Source organism: Telmatherina bonti (assembly GCF_933228915.1).
Source record: "Telmatherina bonti genome assembly, chromosome: 17".
Classification (NCBI taxonomy): Eukaryota; Metazoa; Chordata; class Actinopteri; order Atheriniformes; family Telmatherinidae; genus Telmatherina; species Telmatherina bonti.
In genome coordinates, this window is record NC_136615.1 from 28,862,705 (window position 1) to 28,884,576 (window position 21,872).

Here is a 21,872-nt window from a genome sequence, read left to right on the forward strand (position 1 = left end):
GGAGAAGTTCAGCACGGCTAAACTATGCCGAGCTTCAGAAACGGAACTTTCCACCATGGCAATAATTCATAACCATCCCCTGGCTTACAAAGCCTGACTAGGTGGATCAGTTGCACCCTGGTGACTACAATAAGGTACATGTATGCAAATACATCTATTGAACAATTTCATTTTCATTCCCTCATAAATCCACCGGCAAATATTCAGCAGCATCTGGTCTTACTTTCTTCGGTGCATATTGCTTCCTATTTTAATAACAGCTGCCTGCCTGTTCAAGACACCTCAGCTCACCTTTGGGAATATGAAGCAGTTCTGGTTCTTTGACATTTATGCAGGACTTTGAGACTAGCTTTAATTACCAGAATCACATTGACTGGCTCCTCACAGGAGCTTTTAAGGCTTGCAGTGTCGCTTTAATATCAGCCGGTATGAAAGATCAATTCACTGCTTTCTCTGTAAAAAGAAAGGCCATCGTTTCAGTGTCTTTTTTCGTAAGTGATGGACTCTGGTTGTGGCCTTTATTGAGCCTTTTTTGTGGGTAAAAGTACAGTTTAGGGATTTGTGAGTTAAATTTATCTATCTATATATATATATATATATATATATATATATATATATATATATATATATATATATATATACAAATAGATCTATAGATGTGGTATGGCATGGATAAGTTGGTAGATTATAAAAGACTGTTAATGAACTGACTTTAAACATGTTATTGCATTGATGTGAAGTCTTTCGTGGGACTGAACTGCAACCCTCCCACAAACAAACAAATTCATGTTTAGCCAAGTTCAAATTTTCCTCATGTGAAGCTGATCTTTCATCGTCAAAGCTGGTGTCTTTCAACAGCACAGCATCACACTTTGCTTCATGCAGAGCAGTTAATTAGTCTTCCGTAAAACTACAGACTTAATGAAGTTGATTCCAGTAGGAGGTTGACTTGAAATAATGGGATGAATTTCCACACAGTTTCAAGGGGTGCCAATCTAAAACCCATCACATCAGACAAGCAGGTTAAATGGAAAATGGATTACATTTTTTAAAATGTTCGAAATGAAGAGTGTCAGCTCAAGATGAGAATAAAAAAGAAAAAAAAAAAGAATATCAGTGTCATTAAGAGTCCAGTGCTGGATTAATACCTTTTTAAACCTTATCTGCAGAGTGTTAACCAAAGATGCTACTAATAGAGCTGGAAAGATTAATGGGCAGCTCTTAGCTGCTAAAAAATGGAAAGTTCTGCTGTAATAAATCTATTAAATGGCTTTGACAGTTTATTCCCTGTAGGTTTACAAGGGTATGACAGGGTGGGGTTTTGTGGGACTTGCAGTGCAGTTAAACCTTGTTTCCACCAGTCGGTGCAGGTCCGGATGGGACTTCAAAACGGCGCTTTCAACAGAGATTTCATCAATAAACAGAAAATCTGTTGCTCTAAACAAAGAGTCATTCCTGTTTTGCTTTTAAGCCACATTGAACAAGCACTGACATGTTTTTCAATATAACTGCAGTGTATGAGGGAGGCCTGGGCGGATAGATACACATACTGACAGTATTGATACCAAGGCTATTATCAGTATCGATTGATCTTTTTTTTTTTTTTCTTTTCCTGTCCTCTCCACCCCAACCAGTCGAGGCAGATGGCTGCACTCCCTGAGCCGGGTTCTGCCGAGGTTTTCTTCCTGTTAAAGGGGAGTTTTTTCCTTCCCACTGTCGCCTCATGCATGGGTTAGGGTTCTACAAGCTTCTAAATGTTCACAGCTCCTCGTCTTCTGGTTTTCAGTCAACGCAATGCAGTTTTGTTGAAAGTAAAGATAAACAATTGCATTTTTCACTGTGTTCCAGCTGAATTTACTTTGACACAGTAACACATTTTTGGATTCTGACACTCATATCTTTCCCTCACATGTCTCTGCTTTCTGTTATTTCCACAATTACACATAAAATCTCCGTAGTTGTGACAATATATGTCATTTATTTTGAGTGTGTCATTTTGGACAATAGGCAGAAAACCAGGTCTCATGATGAAGAGGATAACTCCTTTTTTTCTTCCTAAATGACAGCTGGTAAACATCTTACAGCGATACTGTCACCTTCTGGGTTAATGTGTAAATAATCTAGACCTCAGTGTTTTTCCTAAAATGATGTGTTTATGAAAGAAAGTAAGGCTAAGATCAGATATTATACCACTGCCAGTTTACTCTCTACTCACATAAACTCCTTGTTTAACAGGTGCCATTACTTGCAAGTAAATTAGAAAGCTAGTAAAAGTTTTATAGCCTTCTGATTGTATATAATAGTGGTTTCATGCTAATGCTAAGCTAGCGTCTCAGTAGACTTAATTATGTAGATATTGATGATTCTGTGACTTTCTTCATCACTCCTGGAATTTGTTGCCATTAAATGCTTGCAGGTTGCTTGTAATTCACATAAAACAACTTTATAGGATTATGTCTGGTTCTGTGGAGTTGCTGGTAATATTCAGAAATCCAGTGGGAGAGGGATTAAAATACCAGCAAGCGACCAGTCATTGTGTGGGCCATGATATCACACTACTGACACAACAGGAACACACTTAAACAGAGAAAATATAGTGACAATGTGCAGTAAATAGTTTTATAACTCGCCAAGTGAAGTTGTTTTGGATGCTGGATACACACTTATGCTCTGTCGTTGTCTTCAGCAGCCGTTAACAGCTGTCAACAACTTGCCTTCTTATTTATCCAATTTTAAAGCCCTCTGATCACTATTGCCAGTAAGACATCCGGACTTCATGCAACTCTACCAACAAAACCAGAATATCAAGAGACAAACAAAGAAATAATGCTGCAAAAAGGATTTTTTGTTAAAGAATAAAACAGGCAGTCATTTTGCAGAGGTCTCCATCATTATACGTAATGTGTACTCCCAGCAGAGAAGATGTACCTATTTATACATACCGCCTACTTTAAATCCCTCCAACTGGGATGGAAACCTGTTTCCTAGACCTGCCAGGTTTGCATGGCTGTTCGTCATGACACGCGGCATATCACGCTAAGTGGTGCATGCCACATGCACTGTACTGGTAAAGCCATAAAGTATCACTGAAAGAAAAGAGCCACTGATTGTCAACTGCTTTGTGAAAGTGTCATTTCACAGCCTGACAGATGCAGAGATAAATGTTGGAAAATAGGACATGATAACCTGGATTTTTTTTTTTGCTTTATATCAGTTTAACGTAGCTTGACATTTTTACTTTTTTTTTTTTTTTTTTTAATAAATACTTTATTTTTCTCACTACTTATAAAAAATCTAAAAAAAAAAAAGAAGATAAAACCTAACTATATTTGGATAATGGACATTTTTCTCTAAATAATTCAGACCCTGCCCTGCGGCTGCAGTGCTTTGTATGCGATGCCTTTACCTTCTTCTCATCACCCTCCTGTAGAAGTTGCATGTTGCTGCGTCGCTGGCTGTCAGTTCTCCTCAAGGTTGCACTTCGATGCTCGGGCAGATCCGGAGGAGGCGACACACTGCGACCCTGGGGGTCCACCCAGGTATAAACATGGTTGGTGACATAACCGCCTGGAATCCTCCCGACCGATCGTACCGAGAGGCAAAGCTTTTTACTGCCCTTCAGGACCTGAGAGATAAAGCAGAGCAAGGTCAGTTCAGGTTCTAAAAAGTGAAAAAAACATCTTAAAAATGAGTATTTTACAGTTTAAAAGAAAAAAACATTTTAGTGAGTCTAAACTGCGGCAACTTCTCATGATTTGATGAAGCCACACATTTCGGTGAATTGGCAAAAACACGAAGTGAAGATCCATCAGGGGAATTCTGAAGTGAAAGGTGGAGAACATTAAAGATTACGGAAAGAAATAACCAATTCCATGTTTCTCCCAACCCCCCCCCAAAGCAGATGATCAAATGCCCCCACATATACACATATCCTTTCAAACAAATCCCTGCTGAAAATTGCTGTAGGCTGTGCCTCATTGCTCTCTGATAGCTTTTCATATGTGGGATCCCTGCAGATCAATGCATTCCCATGTGCCCAGTGGTCTGGACAAATCAAAGCCAACTGGGCTGAAGCCCTTAATGATCAGTCTCTGTGTGCCACAAACAGAAACATGACTCTACCTCCATGTCAGGCTAAAAATAATCCTGAACAGAGCTGGTTTTAAAGCAGGTGAGAGAGTCATGCGCCGGCTCCGTACCGTGCTGGAATGCCCGAGGTTGTCTGAGGAAATTGAGGTGAACAAGTGCAGAAATTTAATCTGATTTTGATCTTAACAGCATCAGCAATGATGAAAGGATATTTGATTAGTTTGATCATAATTAATCTGTTAAAATGGCCAGTCAAATTGCTGATATTGTTTTTCTTTGCATTTTGTTATTTTGATTGTTTATTACATGGAATAGTGAAAAAACTTTACAGCGCACATTCACAGCATCCTTAATATTTCTCCATCTGTCCTCTCCCAACAGTACTTACCAAAAACAACTGAATGGTACTGTTGACATACTTATTAACATATGGTCCATGGAACGACTGAAATGATTACTTGTCAGCAACCGAGAAAAAGAGAGTCGGTCTTCACAACGATCAGCAGAATCAATTTCACCATCTTGGTTTGTGCAGAGATAATAACTTCAATTCAGAGGCACCCAACCCTGTCAGCTAAAAGATCACCGATTCTACCGAAACGCCTGTCAGCTATGGTTGAATAATTTCACCAAGAGTCATAATAAAACTGAGTTTTATTAAAAGTCTTATGCACAAAGAAAATCCAGTCAGAGGACATTAGATGAAACTAACAGAGGACGTGTCTCCCTCTTTAACTACTCTCATCGCCTCCTCATACATACATATATACTACATGTATACACACACACACACACATATATACATATATACACATACATATATACTACATGTATACACACACACACACACATATATACATATATATACATATATACACACACACATATATACATATATATACATATATACACATACATATATATACATATATATACATATATACACATACATATATACATATATATACATATATATATATATATACATATATACATATATATATACATATATACATATATATATATACATATATACATATATATACATACATATATACATATATATACATACATATATACATATATATATATATACATACATATATATATATATACATACATATATATATATATACATACATATATATATACATACATATATATATATATATATATACATACATATATATATATATATATACATACATATATATATATATATATACATACATATATATATATATATATACATACATATATATACATACATATATATACATACATATATATATATATACATACATATATATACATACATATATATACATACATATATATATATACATACATATATATACATACATATATATATATATACATACATATATATACATACATATATATATATATACATACATATATATACATACATATATATACATACATATATATATATATACATATATATATATATACATATATATATACATACATATATATATATATATATATATATATATATATATATATATATATATATATATATATATATATATATATATATATATATATATATATATATATATATATATATATATATATATATATATATATATATATATGTCATTTCTATTATTAGGGGTGTCAAAATTTATGCTTTGATCCAAATAGTTTAATCTGTGAAATTTAAGCTTTTTTTTTTTTTTTTTTTTTTAACAAATCAGTGAATAGACAACTTAATTATTATTCATTACTTTTTTTCATTTTTGATACTGCTGATTCTAAGGGGGCTGGTGTTTCCCAGCAATCAGCAGGCATAAACACCCTGGACCAGTTGTCTCTCCATCACAGGTCCAACGCAGAGTGACAAAAAAACTTTCACCATCCCTCCTAGGGAGAATTTAAGTCCCGTCTTCTGGTCTGGAACAATCCAGCCAATTCAGAAGAGTGCTTCCATTGTAAGTCAGACAGCCACTGGACATGCCTGGTTTAAATCAAATGCCTAGCATGTAATCATACTAATGCGACAACAACTAGTGCGATGCCATAAACAACAATGAAAATAATGTTATTGTGAGTAATGTTAGTAGCTTACTGTTTGCAGGCATGCTTTTCTTTTATGTTTCTTATGTAGACTGAATGTGGACTGAATGGCAACGTTGTGTTTATTCTGCACATGCTTTTGTCGCAACGAGTGACGTTTTTTTGGCTGCCAATTAATGGACTATAATGTGACACCGGTTGTTATGGGGGGGCGGTGAGGACGGTGAAGGTGTGGACCCAAACGCAGAGATGAGGGAAACAGGGATGTAAATTCCAGAAGGTTTAATTAACAGAGGTACTCAGGGAGACTAACAACAAGTACAACAAAGTAGTGCAACAAAATGATCCAGCAACCACAAACTGAAACAGAGGGGTATAAATACCCTGGAAAACCAAACAAGAAAAAGGGGAAACAAATCTAGTAAATGAACCCAGGTGAACTACAACAGAAAATCTATGAAGCTAAACAAGAACCAAGAGAACTAAACAGGAAAAACTACAAAATAAAACAGGAAACCAGAAACTAAGGCACTGAATGAAACCACATCATGACACTGGTAGCTCCACCCTAACCACACCACACCATGTTCCTATAGACATACAACTTAAGGCCTTTACACACATACTCTCAATGTTCTGTCCAAATAATGTGCATGGCAATATGGTTTTATGTGGCATTATCTTGGTGAGAGAACCTCATTTTAGGCATGTAGGAGTTTTGTCACAGCAGTGAACTGAAACCACTATAAACCACTTTATCCTCATTATTTATCATGATATATCAAAGGCTAACACACACACACACACACACACACACACACACACCAGCAGATGTTATCTTTAGATATTTGGAAACCACCGCTCTCATGGATGTGTTGGATGAGTTTGTGGGCAGTGACACTTGAAACGGACAAACCTACAAATGTCCGTAAAGAGAGGATAAAACGAGGCATGACGTAAATTCTCATGAGACTTATTTGCTTGTGTTGATTCTAGGAGTTGTTGAGATGTTAACATCCGACTGTTCATTTATACATAATGATTAATGGTAGCATGATAACATAATAAACGATTAATAATTACATTGATTAATAAAGTTTCATATCTACTACTGTTACGCCCCATGGCCTGTCATCTAGCTCATCATTTCAACAAGCATCACCTGAGGGATTTGATACACCTGGCTTCCTTCCTGGAGCTGCCCTCAGGCTGATGTGTGCTGGGTGCTGATTGGTCGCCACACGCCCACCTGCCCCTGATTGGCCAGACCTTCTACAGAGCACCGGAATAAAGGCTGTCACCAAACTGCGTTCCGGGCAGCTGTGTTCTGGTTGAGCCTGGTGCCACAGCTTGCCACTCCTTCAGTGACTGCGAAGGAGTTTTGACTGTTTGGTGTTTGCATTGACGCTTTTGCGATTACCGCTGGGTTGGTGCCAGCTTTGGTGGACACTTTTGTTATTGGGTTTGTTTGGTTGTTTTCTGCTCTTTGATGCGTTTAGGGACTAGTGGGTCCCAAGAATAAAGCCTTCATTTGTACATTTTCGTGGTATTCTTTTGTTAATGTTGCCACCCCCCCCCTTTACCCCTGGACAAACTCCATTGAGGGTCGTAACACTACCATCCTTTTGATTTGATCAATGTGTGACACTGTCACATAGCTGCATCACATCAGACAGTCTAAAAACAGGAAACATGAAAAGTATGTCACGAAAGAAAAAAAAATAAAAGCTTCAAATTTTTATTAAAACGGGCAGAAAGTAGAAGAAAAACTCACATTACCTTTTTATTATGAAACTGGGGCACAAATATAAAAAGACTAGTTACGGAGGAGGGCATGAATTTTTAAGACATAACAATGATAATTCTGCAAAGCAACATTAAAAAAAAGAAACATTTTATAAGGCTGGCAATGCGCTGTAGCAGACGTAGCAGATTTTTAACACAAATTACAGGGATGATGTTCTTCTTTTAGTCGGTCTCTCTTTTCGGCCAAAGCACAATGGCGTCTCATTAGATACTTTTCCAGCCAACATGTGCAGAGCTTCACTTTGATTTATAATATATTTAACATCCTGCTCCGAGAGACTTGCCTGCGTTACAAGGAAATGGAGGAAGGAGGCGAAATGGTTGTTGTTTGGATGCAATGAGAAAGTGGAGAGAAGGGAATGACTGTAGGGCAACATGACATGTGAAGAAAACAGGAAAAGATGGAGGGTAATGCAGACAGCGGAGGAAAGGCGGCGGGATTAACAGGCTATCCGGTCCGGTAAATAAGAAACAAGTGTAATCATAGAAGCGGCGGTGGCAGTGTGGTCCCGGTGCCTCATTTCACACGGAACGTGTTGATTGTGACCCAGGGCTGATGAAGCTCACCGCTGCTCTGGATAGCAGAACAAACAGTGCTTGCAAATAATGGAACATACAGAATATTACAGAACAAAATGGAAAATGGCAACAGCAGGTAAGCTGCATTCAGACAATGCCACAGAAAACACAGTCCACCCTCGTAAGACACCGTGGTGATGCATTACACAAATCTGTCTCACATTTCCCCAAAGCCAAAAGTTGCTGCCACTCAGACAAACCTGAGCCTGAGATGGAATTAAACTGTCTTCTGAAAAGGCACAAACTTTCTGCTTTCAGAGTTCATGCGAGGTTTTTTGGTTTGGACAAATGGATTCATGGCAGAAAAATAAAAACACTCCACCATCTCGCTGTTAAAAGCATTTTTTTTTAGACTTCTTCTGGCAGATGGTTTGATTTCACAGTTAAAACCACTCTAGCGCTTGTCCTTGCTAATTTTACCCAAACACACACACACACACACACACACACATAGAACAGACACGTTGACTCAAGTGCATTAAAGTGTACAATCTCACCACACCATCTGTCACACAAACCAAACCAAAGGAGGAAGAAAAACCACAACCAAGCTGCAAACACAGGTACCAGACGTATGGAAGGAATAACGCCGGTACAGGTACCAGAGGCCAAAGCAGCAGACAGGTAAATTGCCTTTCACCTTGGTTATTTACAACTGTCAGGAAAGATCTGTCAGACACAGCAGATCAGTTTTAGACAAGAACAAACACATTTATGAGCTTGTGACTCAAAAGCTACTGAGATGAGTCCAACTTTACTGTTAGCACAATGTGTAATCTAGATTTTAAAAAAAAGCAGAAATTTGCAGGGAAATATGTTTAATTCTCATTTGTTTAACATGTTATCAGTAACATCTGTTAAATAGCTCTAAATTGTGGCGTTGGACTGATTTTAAATTGCCCTAAACTTAAGAGCTTTATGATGCATTGTTAAAGGAGGGGGGCCAAAAGCTGACACAGTAAGCCTATTAATAACACTTTAATGTAATTAGAGCTAAATCGATGTAGTTGCTCCTGATGAGCAAACTAAAGCATTTAACTGTTTATCTGACAACATGCTAGCTAATTGTCCTGTCTTCATTATCCTCTGGATGTTGCCTGGATGCCAGGAGTTGCATATCTAAGACCTTTTACTTCGATTGATGAGAAGTAATAACGATAGGAAGAAGCACTTGTTTTCATTTTCGTCCTAAAGTATGAGTCAAAATGCAAAAGTGCATGTGGTGAAAAAAGCAGTCACAAGAATCTGATGTATGTTTAGATCATTAAAAAAAAACCACTTTAGCAACAGCTATGAGGCATAATTATTGGCTTACATACTTGGGACTAATTTTGAGAAGAGCCAACACATCAGTAAAACCAAGTTGCTGGAGTAAGAGGGAGCTACATGAATGTTCTCCACCAACACCCATCGTATTTCTTATTATGTAGTTTAGCTAAAGCAGGGGTGACCAAGCTGAGATCTACCACCCTGCTACTTTTACATGCAACTCTTGTCCAATACACCTGAATGAAATAGATGTCTCGCTACCAGACCTCTGCAGAGCTGGACGACATGAAGAAGAAGGAATTTGAGTCAGTTGTTCTGGACAGTCGGTGCATCTAAAGTTGCAGGGTTAGTAGAACTTGAGGACCCAACTGGGGCATCCCTGAGCTAAACTAATAAACACGGTTGGAGTAAACCAAACTTCTGCAGGAATTTTAGTAGCACAGATCAATAATGTTGAAGACTCAGTTCACAACTGGAACGTAACTTTTCATATCCTTTATAATCATTGTGAACTTGGGACTGGAGGACCCAAGTGAACCAAAGTAAAGCTTTACGCAACCCCAACCACAAACACAGGACCAAAGTATGAAGTAGTCTGGGTTGGATTTAAGACAAAACAAACAAACAGATTTTTGCAGTTCATACTGTCATTGAAAAATCTGATACGAGTCACATAAGACTAAAAACTGGAACTGAGCCGCAGTGTAAAAAAGGGGCCTTCACTGCTTTTATTCATGTCTTCCAGCATCGAAATGTTTACACTGTTTAGAAGGACCTGCAAATGACAACACAAACGTCCACAACACTCAGTAGATTATCCAGCTGGCTAACCAGCCTGTCTTGGCTGAACATTGTTATGCATTACATCTACACTCAATTTCCATTTCCCCATGCTGGCTAACACACAGGACAGGACACGAGTCATTGTGAATTTAACCTTGAAGACTTGTTATTATTGGTTCAAGACTCGGCTGGGGTGGGGTGGGGTGTTCGAACAGTGAACATGTTCACCCCGTGTGTGTGTGTGTGGGTTGTCTCCAGATACTCCAGCTTCCTCCCACCATCCAAAGACGTGCATGTTAGGTTAATTGGTAACTCTAAATTGTCCCTAGGAATGAGTGTGAATGGTTGCTTGTCTTTCTGTGTTGGCCTGTGATGGACTGGCGACCTGTCCAGGGTGTACACCGCCTCTCCCCCCAATGAATGCTGGGATAGGTTCCAGCTTCCCATGATTCCTATATGAACTGAGTGGTTAAGGAAATGACTGACTTACTTTCTACGATACATGCCCTGTAATTTAAATTAGAAAGAAACTTGACATTAAATAAAGCTGATCAACAACTTCATGATCAGTTTTTACATAATCTTAGCAGCTGAAGCACTTAAATACCAAAACCAATATGTGTAAACAAATACTCTGAAATCTACTGAAGCACGCACCAGTACCACGGGAACATTCGGACATGAAAACACAGAACAGTTTTTCTCCTTCCAGTTTTTCATACAATCATTCATAACCTGCTCTAATGTCTCTAAAAGTCCCAAAATAATTTAGATATTGTCATGAGATTCATGAAAAAAATATGATAAATAGACCTTTTTATTAATGTAATTTAGTGTTTGCATTTTGTTTTGGGTATACCACCATATATTGGGGTACAGTATCTCCTAACCAAGGACAAACATGGCAAATTAAAGGATGAAATAATGAATTAAAAAGACACCATTTCACCGAAAGAAATGTAGGAAATCAGTGTAACGGAAAGAGTCTTTTTTATATAAATAATACTAATTAGAAAATTAAGATGACAGTAAATAATCCATGGCTAGAAGCCCTTCCCACACAGAAATGGTTGCATATAAATTAAATTAAAAGTAAATAAAGATTAAATAAATAAGTAATCTGTCCTGACAAAGATGAGGCAAAATCAAAAGGTTGATAAGATTAGACATTTAACTCTGCACTGGCATCAGTTTACAAAGAGTTAGGAGGTTCAAACGGTCTGACCGCTCTCTGCTGGCACTGCTCCGTTGTGGGCTCATATCGAGTTTGTTCAATCACATCCGCCAACAGTGGAAGCAGAGCAGCAGAGCTCTGGGGAACAACGAGATGTTTTTAACCTGAAATGAGTTGACCAAATGGCTTGTTGAAAATCTAAGTGTAGCTGGGAGAGAAGCAACAGTATGAGGTCAAATAAAAATAGTATGAGGTAAAATAATAACAGTATCAGGCAAAATAAAAGGTAAAATTACAACATTATCAGGTAAAATTACAACATTATCAGGTAAAATTACAACATTATCAGGTAAAATTACAACATTATCAGGTAAAATAAAAATACTATGAGGTAAAATCACGATATTATCAGGTAAAATCACAACATTATTAGATAAAATCACAGCATTATCAGGACAAGTCACAACAGTGATAAGCGTTTATTGTAACAAGTCCAGAAGCTACATTGTTGTTATTTTAGAGTAATTTCATCATTTACTTTGCACCCACATTAAACTTTTGTTCAGTTCTCAATCCAAGCCTGACATTTTCACACCAGAAAAAAACAAAAACAAACTAAACAAATTGCAACAACTTGGAAAGTGTCAAATAGTCTGTTAAAAGAAATTAAACTACGGTTTTTAAAAACCAACAATACAATGAAATACTAATTCATTTTTACTCTACCAGACACTCATTTGCAATCAATACCAATCAGTGTGATCTTCACTTCCTCACGCTGGCAAAAATTCATGCAGCGCTGCCGCACACAGCTGGGAATACACTGGACAGTAGTCGATATTTATGACACTAAGCTGACCGTATCCCTAAAAGAAGAGTTATTATTGCCAAGTGCTGCAGCTGAAGAGGCACCTGATCAGTTTTAGGCAAATTCATTTAGTAGAAAAAGTCGGATAAAAAAAGGCTTGTTTTTTTTAATTTTTTTTTAATATCTATACACACACATATCTATCTATCTATCTATCTTTTTAGACAGGAACTTGCTCAGTAAAAAGTTTGGAGAGGCGGAGAAAAACATAAGTGTTTAAAGAATATGTTAATGTGCATAGTTTTTTCAACTTCTTCTAATATCTATCTATCTATGTATCTATCTCTGTGCGTGTGTTTCTGTGTATGTGTGTGTCTAAAGAGAGAGTTTCATCATAGTTAGTAATAATAATTATAGTAATAATTAGTGTAATGTTTAAATTACACCATCTATAAACACGTAAGCCACTTTGTTAGTAACTTTGGGGACCTGCAAGTAGACATTCAGATCCAGACAAATATCAGACAACACACATAAAACACCTAAAATATAAAAACACTGCAAAGTGACAACATCTTTGACAATCTTTTGTTTTAGTGTTAATCTAAGAGGCGTGGCCATTTTCATGCTCTGTGTTCTTGACGGCTGGAAACTGCATTATTTTTTGTTGTTTTTTGTTTTTCCAATAATCCATGAGGCAGATCAGGGTTACTTCAGGGGTTTCATGCGAGTTCATAAAGGATTTTGTAAACCACTTTCCTTCAGTTGGTGTGGGTTTTTCCTCTGCTGCTTTCGCTTTGTTGGTGGTAAATTAAAGCTCATGAACAGATAAAAGCTGTGGCTGCTTTGTGTTTGCTGAGAATGCGGTTGCTAAGCAAGCTTATTTTCATTTGAGCTAATGCTTTTTTTTGTTTCATGCACCTGAGTGCGCTAGCAATCTTTATGGTGAAAACAACACACACTTCGACAAAGAATTCAAAGCCCAGCGTGGATTTGTGATGCCAGCAGAGCAATGATACTGAAAAAGAAACACTATAATGTAAATCAGGACCAAAAACAACGCAGGACTTATCGTGTAAGGTCTGAATACCAACTGCTTCCATTAACCTCTACACAAAGATATAGATTTTAAGGTTTTCCTTTATCTGCATGGTTGCGCTGAAGTTCCCCTGAAGCATCATATAGTTTCAGATATCAGGAACTGAACTGACGGGAATTTGTCCAATTCAGTCTTTTTTTTTTTTTTTTTATAAAGTTTAAGGACCTAGGCCTTCATTTAGCTTTTTTTCCCTCTTTCTTATTCATTCCTTTTTTTTTTTTTTTTTTTTTTGCACATCTTATTCTTCAACTTGCATCTTAACTAAAAATACTAAGAATACTTTTCTCGCATCTTTTCATTAACCTTTTTGGCTAGTTTCATTGGTGTGTTGGAGGTTCGCAAGTCTGCAAAAGAATCTGCTGACATGGAGTATTTTGTAGCTATAACAAACAATGATCTGATAAATAAATTACACTTAATACATAAATTACTGCAGTAATGCAGTTCATGTCAGAGGGTCTTGGCTGCAGACTGGAGAATGAGGCAGGGCTAGATATTGGACGGGGCTGGATATCCAACCCCGCCCCCTCAACATTTTGATTGGATTAAACCCTGACCTTGACACTAACCCTAACCACGCCCATTTGACATCCAACTCTGCACAAGATCCATTGCCGTCCCATTCTCCAGGCTGCAGCCGAAGGTTATTGGTAAATGTAGCTGAACCGAAAGCCCTGACACCTGAGAGATTCTTCCCTCCACCTAGTGGACAGAGATGGTATTGCAGCTGTATTAAGTTGCGAATTCGCTTCTTTTTCAGACGCTCATCATGTGTTTGACAATGAAGTTCATGTGTTCTACATTTCCCTTTCTTTACTTCTAAGTTGCAAAGTCTGAGTAGTAGATTTACTGACTGAAGGCTAGTTTTAAGTATGTATCAAATGATTGATATTTTGCATTGCTTTATCAGTTATGTGTTTGGAATTTTATGTCCAATTAAAAGCTGCTAAGGATGATTTGGACCCATCATGGAGGATTAGTGGGAGATCTGACCAGCTGAGTTTACATCATAAGACAAGAAAGGACCCAAAAAGTTATGAAATATGACTGATAAAACCAGGCTGGACTTTTGGCCATTTTAATTTCATGCATGTTAGTATTTTAACTGCAATGTATGATATCTGTCAATACTCCCTTGTCTGTATGAAAACTGTTTTTCCACGTTGCATAAGCTTTCACATGCGTGTTCGTTAGACGTGCAGAAGGAGTTCAGGCCTCAAAGGAAGTAAACACATGGATGGATTAATGAGTAATTGACAAGACCACAAACACTGAAAGTTAATGGAGCCAAGTCATCAATCACAAGAGATTAGCTGGAGGAAAACATCCACAGAGCTCGGCCCGAGCCGTCATTGCTAATCCTCTCATTCCCCCAAAACCATCTCGTACTCTCAGTTTCTCTCTTAAATCTGAAGAAATGGCTAAGACCACCTGCACAGGCACATATCTCTGAAGAACACATGCAAGTTAAAAGCAAGCCTGAGAGGAAATGTGCAGGAAAAAATAAGCTAAATGGAGCGAGGGTAGGATGATTATAAACACTATACACATTTTTTTTCTGTCTTTTCTGCATTTTCTGCCTCCTAGCATCACCCGATGAGATGCATCACAATGCCTACAATGGCTTTTCACAGTTTAAGATTAATAAAGGAGATTGAAGTTGGCCTGAAATAAATTACAGTTTGACCTGTGGCCCTTTTGATGCATTAACCCCCCCCCCCCCCCCCCCCACACACACACACACACACATACACACACACACACAGTCTTGTCAAGCGGCTCACAATAGAAGCCACTAGGCTGTGGCTCTGCTGAAAACTTTTTCCCACCCATGACTCCCACCGCATGATAAAGCAGCATGTGCTGAATTCAGGGTTCCAGATAAGTGAAGGTTGATATGAGCTCAGAAATAACCTTTCACAATGCCTAAAAATGTAGGCAGCGCTCACCAAGTCCAAAAAAAAAGATAGAAAAACCAGACTTCCAAGCAGTGACACAACTCTGCAACAGTTTGAATAAAGTATAAAAAGATAGAGCCTGCAGTAGACTGTTGAGTTGCTTTTATGACCAACACAGACACCCAAAGTGCTACAAACAGGTACAAACTGTTGCTACTCTCACGTTTCATTAACCCTCTGATGCATGAATTATTAGATTTTTTTTTTTCACATTTCACGTCTACAGTGGTCCTTACCTTTGTCTTTATGATTTCACATTTTATTTAGTTCATTTTATGTTCTATAGAAATATTTATGAAACAATATATTTCCATATATAACAGAAATATTCTACAGAAACTGACTAGTATAATTTTCTTGTCTTGTCTTTTCACTGAGGTAAACTTGGTAATGATGTGACCGTGTATATATGAAATTTCATACTATATTTGTTTATTCTTCAGTAAGTGGCAGTGTGTTGGGCAAAATTGCAAATGTACCATCCTAACTTATGATTATACCAGAAAACAGCCTTTATATAGGTGTCCATTGTAGTGGACAGGATACATTGGAGGGTTGATCAAGCAGACCTTCCATAGCTCTCATACCTCCTGTACCGAACACTTTACCTCTCAGTCGCTGTTATTTAGGAAGCCTCTTCCAGGACACATCCATCCAGCATTCGTCAGTGATATTGCTTAAATGAGAAAGCAGGAATAAATGAAAGGAGCAAATCTTAATCTCTGCTTTACTGTGTTTGTTTCTTAGCTGGATCTTCATCTGGAGATGAAAACTGGACCGTTCAGTCTGCTCTCATGGTTCTGACTCATCAGACACCAAACTTTAAGTCTGTATTTCAGCAGCGTCTCATTATTATTCATGTGTTTGTTTTGGTTTGATTTCTCAACATTTATCCGTCACCGTTCGCGCTCTGGTGCTGAACTGTACCAAAGCTAATTTAGCAGCAGCAGGCGATTGCATCAGCCAATGGTTTCTGCCTTCGCCGTTCTCTCTGAATTAATTAAGGCGCTCGCAGGCACATTGATGTAGCTCTGGCGTGTAGACCAGAGTTGTGCCTGGAGCCATCGGAGAAATGTCTGAAATATCAAATGGGAGGGTTCTGAGTAGTTATCACTGCTGCAGCTCTGAGCTTTATGAACGGATCTGCCAAGACAAACTGAGTTCCAGCAGTTGCAACAGTATATTTAGAGGGTGGAGAGTGCTCAGTGTGGACAGGAAATGCAAATAGTAAAAAGCATTCCTTTATCAAACATGGTGACGCCCGACATCAGCACCAATAGTTCATCTTTAGATTCCAGGGTGAGAAATGAGAATTGAAACTGCACGTTATAACAGAACTCTAAATGCAAAACAAAGTGGAACTAGCTTTTCTCTTGGTTGTACCAGTCTAGGTCTAGATAATTCAAGTCAAATCAAATTTGATTTGTACCTTTTATACATAAAACAGCACAAAGTGCTTTACAACAAAGACAACAAATATATGGACACACGCTGTTACGGCCCGACCCGACTCTGCACCGGGTAAATGAGCCGAAACAAAAGAAAGAACTGTGGCGAGATGTTGAATGATGGACCAATACAGATGTATTGTTGCGACAGGAGATGAGGTATAAAATGATCAAAACGGTAATGAAAAGGCGTTGTGTTTAGTGATGCTGCTAAAAACAACAAAATGCCTAATTAACTCAAAAACAGACGGTAAAAAGAAACAGAAAAGTTGGCCTGCAGAGATAGATATTTACCAACTAAAAGCAGCACCAATAACTGTCTAATATAAAAAGATGCTAACAAATGATATTCAACTCTATACTAATAAAACTATACCAATTCCACACTAAACTAACTGAAAGAGAAACTATAAGGGCTTTACAAAGACCAGAAAACAAAACTTTAGTCAAACCTGAAGTCAAAGCCAAGTAGTTGTGACACGACTGGAAACACAACACAATAAGACTAAAAAACTAAACAGAAAAACAAACCTGAGCTTTCTAATCCACACTAGACTTCACACAAGAATCAGTGTCTAAACAGACAACAAGCTGAGAGCAGACTACTACCTAGCAAGCCGTTGACACTGATTAAAGGATTGCAGGTGCCTTTTATTTCCTGGTTGGAAGTAGAACAGCAGTGATTGGACCATCAATTATTCAGTGAGGAGGGGGGAGATGAAGGTGTGGTCGGTCGAACCAATCACAGCCAAGCAGGGATTTGCATGAGCAAAGGTGAAGAACATGTGGCAAATAGCAGGCACCCGTAACACACATGATCATTCACACACATACAGACACGTCCCCCCAATCCCATGTTGCATAGCACAACTCTAGAAACATCTTCTGTCTCCTTAAACAACAAATAAATTAAGAATGAAATTAATGAACATCTGGCGCAAATGAACATCAGCGCAAAGAAACCATATCCTGTTCCAGTAGTAAGATAAGAGTGTGTCACTACTGGAACGGCCATGACTCAAGGTAGGCCCTGATCCACCCCACAGCCAAAAGGCTGCAATGCAGGGGCCACCCTGTCAATAGCCATCCCCATGGCAACGGCCTGGCAGATTGAGTAGGCACCGCCCCCAGCGTGGAGGATGCCCATGAGGAAAAAACTGCAACGAAAAAAGTTTATAAAGATCAAACAAAACTGAGACCAACAAAGAACAGTAAGATAAATGTAAATTCTAAAAAATAAATAAAATTTGGTGACAATTAAAACAAATGTAAAAACTGCCTAAAATGCATTGGATTTAAAATATTTAAGCAATTATACATTTAAGTAATAAAGTGATCAAATATAGTAAAACTAAATAGATGAGTAGTTGTTCTTTTATCCTCACCAACTAGTTTCTACACCATGCCTGAGCAAAATTAACTAGAAAAGCTGAAGTGAGGGTTGAATTTGTTTTTACCAGTGAAATCTCACATCTGTGTGACGTCTGGCTGGAATCAAGTCTCTCCCAGAGGTTCAACAGGGGCTGAGTTACAAAAATGTAACGGCAACAAGGATTTATACATACATACATATTTGTATATTTAAATATACATACATACATATTTGTATATTTAAATATACATATATATATATTTGTATATTTAAATATACATATATATATATTTGTATATTTAAATATACACATTATATATATATATATTTGTATATTTAAATATACACATTATATATATATATATATATATATATATATATATATATATATATATATACATATAAAAAAAGACAGTCCTGATAAAAGTTGAGATAAAGTATCCGATGCACACCAGAATTCCACCAAAGACCCAAAAATTATGCAACATTTCCCTTTGCCTGTTGTTTTATGAGGCGCATCATTTAGACCAAATACAACCATCAGAAAAACTGACTCACTTATTACACTAGAATTCACAATAAGTAGATGCGGAATCATTTATCTGCAGACATATTTAAGTCCAACACAATGTGCTTTTTATCTTTAACCATAAAGATGTATTTATTAAAATCTATTTTTAGCCATGTAGCATATTACCAACATGATCTCTCCCCTACCGACCGTGACAGCAAAAAGTTGGGTGAGTTTTGACTTAAAATAATTTTTTCTACCATGATTGTCTGGGATGAAGCATCATATCTAAACTCTTCCTGAACATTTTATATTTCTATGATATCACATCTCTGACAGGTTACTGCAAAATGTAGACATGTTCAACTCACCTGGGACATGTTAGCGCGTAATGCTTTTAGAGTTCTTTTGTAGCCCTTTAATAAAATGCAATAAAGAGAGGGAAAGAATAAAGGCAGCTGCACGGTGGCATACACCAGCAGTTACCACAGTGGCCTCACAGCAAGAAGGTCACTGGTTCGAGCCTTGACTGGGGGGTAAGGTTCGATTGGTGGGCTTTCTGTGTGGAGTTCACGCCGTGTACTCCGGCTCCCTCCCACCACCCAAAAACATGAATGTTAAGCTAACTAGTTAGCTAATTCAGGGCTGCCGAAAGTCAGTCCTCGAGGACTGGTTTTCCATGTATCCCTGTTCCAACACACTTGGCTTTCATTACATTAGTCCAACAGCCAATAAAGTTCTGCAAAATGACTGATTAGTTTGAGTCAGTTGTGTTGGAACATTGGGATTGCAGGATTGTGGCCCTCGAGGACTGGAGCTGGGTGCCGTGCTCTAAACTGTCCCTAGGAATGAGTTGGGAGCGTCGATGGTTGTTTGTTTCTCTGCGTTCTGTGATGGACTGGCAACCTGTCCAGAGTGTATCCTGCCTCTCGCAAAATCACTGCTGAAATGGGCTCCAGCTTCACTGCAACACTTAACTGGACTAAGCAGTTAGGAAAATAGATGGATGGAAAGAATAAAGACCTATAAAAAAAAGAGTAGTTTTTACCTGATACTTACACACCTAAACAGAGAGTTAAAATAAGCCGCACTGAATTCACGCAATGCTAATTTGAAACCAAATCTTTTTTTTTTTTTTTTTTTTTTACCTAAGTACAAACAAAACTTGGAGAAATTATTTCTTTTAAGATTCTGGAAACAGAGATACAAATACCACATCTTCTGAAATACAAAATAAAACTACACACACCCAGTGCACATTAGTCATTTAACGGCTGCGAAACACACAGCAACGGTAACGCAGACGGTATCATTTGTTGCTGAAGGACACATTCAATCATTGTATCCATGGTTGAAGATTGACTCTCCTCAGGGTTCAAACAAGCGACAGTCAGTGGGTGGTGTTGTTACCCGGCAGGCTACCTCACTGCCCACAAATGCACCAACAGCCTGTCAGACAGAGCTTTATTCATCTGCCCTCATTTTCTTAAAAGACACTTCTGCTGGAGAGAGCCATGAATAATGGAAACGTCAACTACAGCACCTTGGCTGCAGCCAGTGCACGTCTGAACTGTGTATAACACACATCCATTATGCACCATTAAAACGTGGAGTGTGCAGGAGTATTTATGTCTGTATGTTTTCCTGCGTCTGCGTGTGCATTTATCTTTGTTTCAGGCAAGTTTGCTTTTGTGTGGGAGGATCAAAACACCGCAGAGGCATAAAAAGTTTCCACCGTGTTAGAAGGCTAAGAAGAGCTGCAGAATTATTGAAAAGCGTAGAGATTCACATTCTGCACGACTATACATGTAAATGCATGTGTGTGAGGTGCTTCTTTATACTGGAGCCCTGTGTGGTTTCAGATATAATCGCATGTAAGTGGTGCAATCATTCAAAAAATGATATTGTGTCATTTAAACTGCACAGAGTGATGGCTTTCCTACTTTAGCAAAGTGAGTGCATATCAATCCTAAATATCATCAGTTCCTTACACCTCTAGTATAACACAAACATCCTCTAAAGGAGTGTTGACATTACTGTCTGTAGCTTTCAATGGGTGGGATCCATTTGCAAGTGAAGCAAATACAAAGCGTTTTTTTAAAAAGCCTTTCAAAATAGAAGTCTCCATTGACTTGTGGATAAACCAGGGCAGTGTTTCTCAAATTGGGAATCACGTTAACATTTAAAATCCTAAACATTTCCAACATTGAAATGGCTCACAAGGCTCTGCTGCTTCTGACAAATTTCTTTTTCATGATAATCATCTATCAGCGTCAGTCATTGCCAAAGGCCGAAAACCTGGTTCAACAAGCAGATCTCACATCCTTTATCTGCTAAAGAATCTGCTGCTTTAGTGCAGCGCTTATCAAACAGAGTTGGTAGATAGTAATATAAAATAATCTTCATTCGTCAAATGAATTTGGGATTTTTTTTTTTTTTTTTACCAGGGTTGTCAAAATGAAACTATGATTGCATTCATCTGTTAAATTAGCATCTTAATTTTTAACACATTACCGCATGCACAGCAAAGTTAGTACACATGCAGTGATAAAAACCTGAAGTTGGCATTATCTCCATGACAGAAGCTGATTTTGAGCTAAAGGCGACTTGTCACCATGCTGAACCAAAAATCACTTAATCCTCTTTATAAAGATTCTGATATTTTTCAAGCCTTACTTTTAGAGTGTCGCTACAGGATGACCCATTAGATATATCACACAATAATCCCTCAGTCAGCGCATCAGGATGGGGATCACGGACACCAGTGTGTATTATCTTGCACGTTGTGGCTCAAAATGTTTACAAACCCCTGTTGTAATAAAACAGAATGGTGTGTACCTTTTGTTAAAACATATTTATTTGAACATGTTGAACAACGCTAATTTATTGGAAACCCTGTAATGGACTGGAGACCTATCCAGGGTGTGCCCTGC

The 21,872-nt window shown here is 37.9% G+C and overlaps 1 protein-coding gene across 1 annotated transcript in view; it reads right to left on the reverse strand.

Moving 5' to 3' along the window:
- Positions 1 to 21,872, reverse strand: part of whrna (whirlin a) — a gene marked incomplete at both ends in the record, with an annotated part of 233,084 nt that overhangs the window by 122,856 nt on the left and 88,356 nt on the right. Inside the window, one exon of the mRNA XM_079257072.1 lies at positions 3,407 to 3,625. Within this exon, the coding sequence (XP_079113198.1) occupies positions 3,407 to 3,625 (219 nt within the window). The remainder of the gene's footprint in view (positions 1 to 3,406; positions 3,626 to 21,872) is intronic.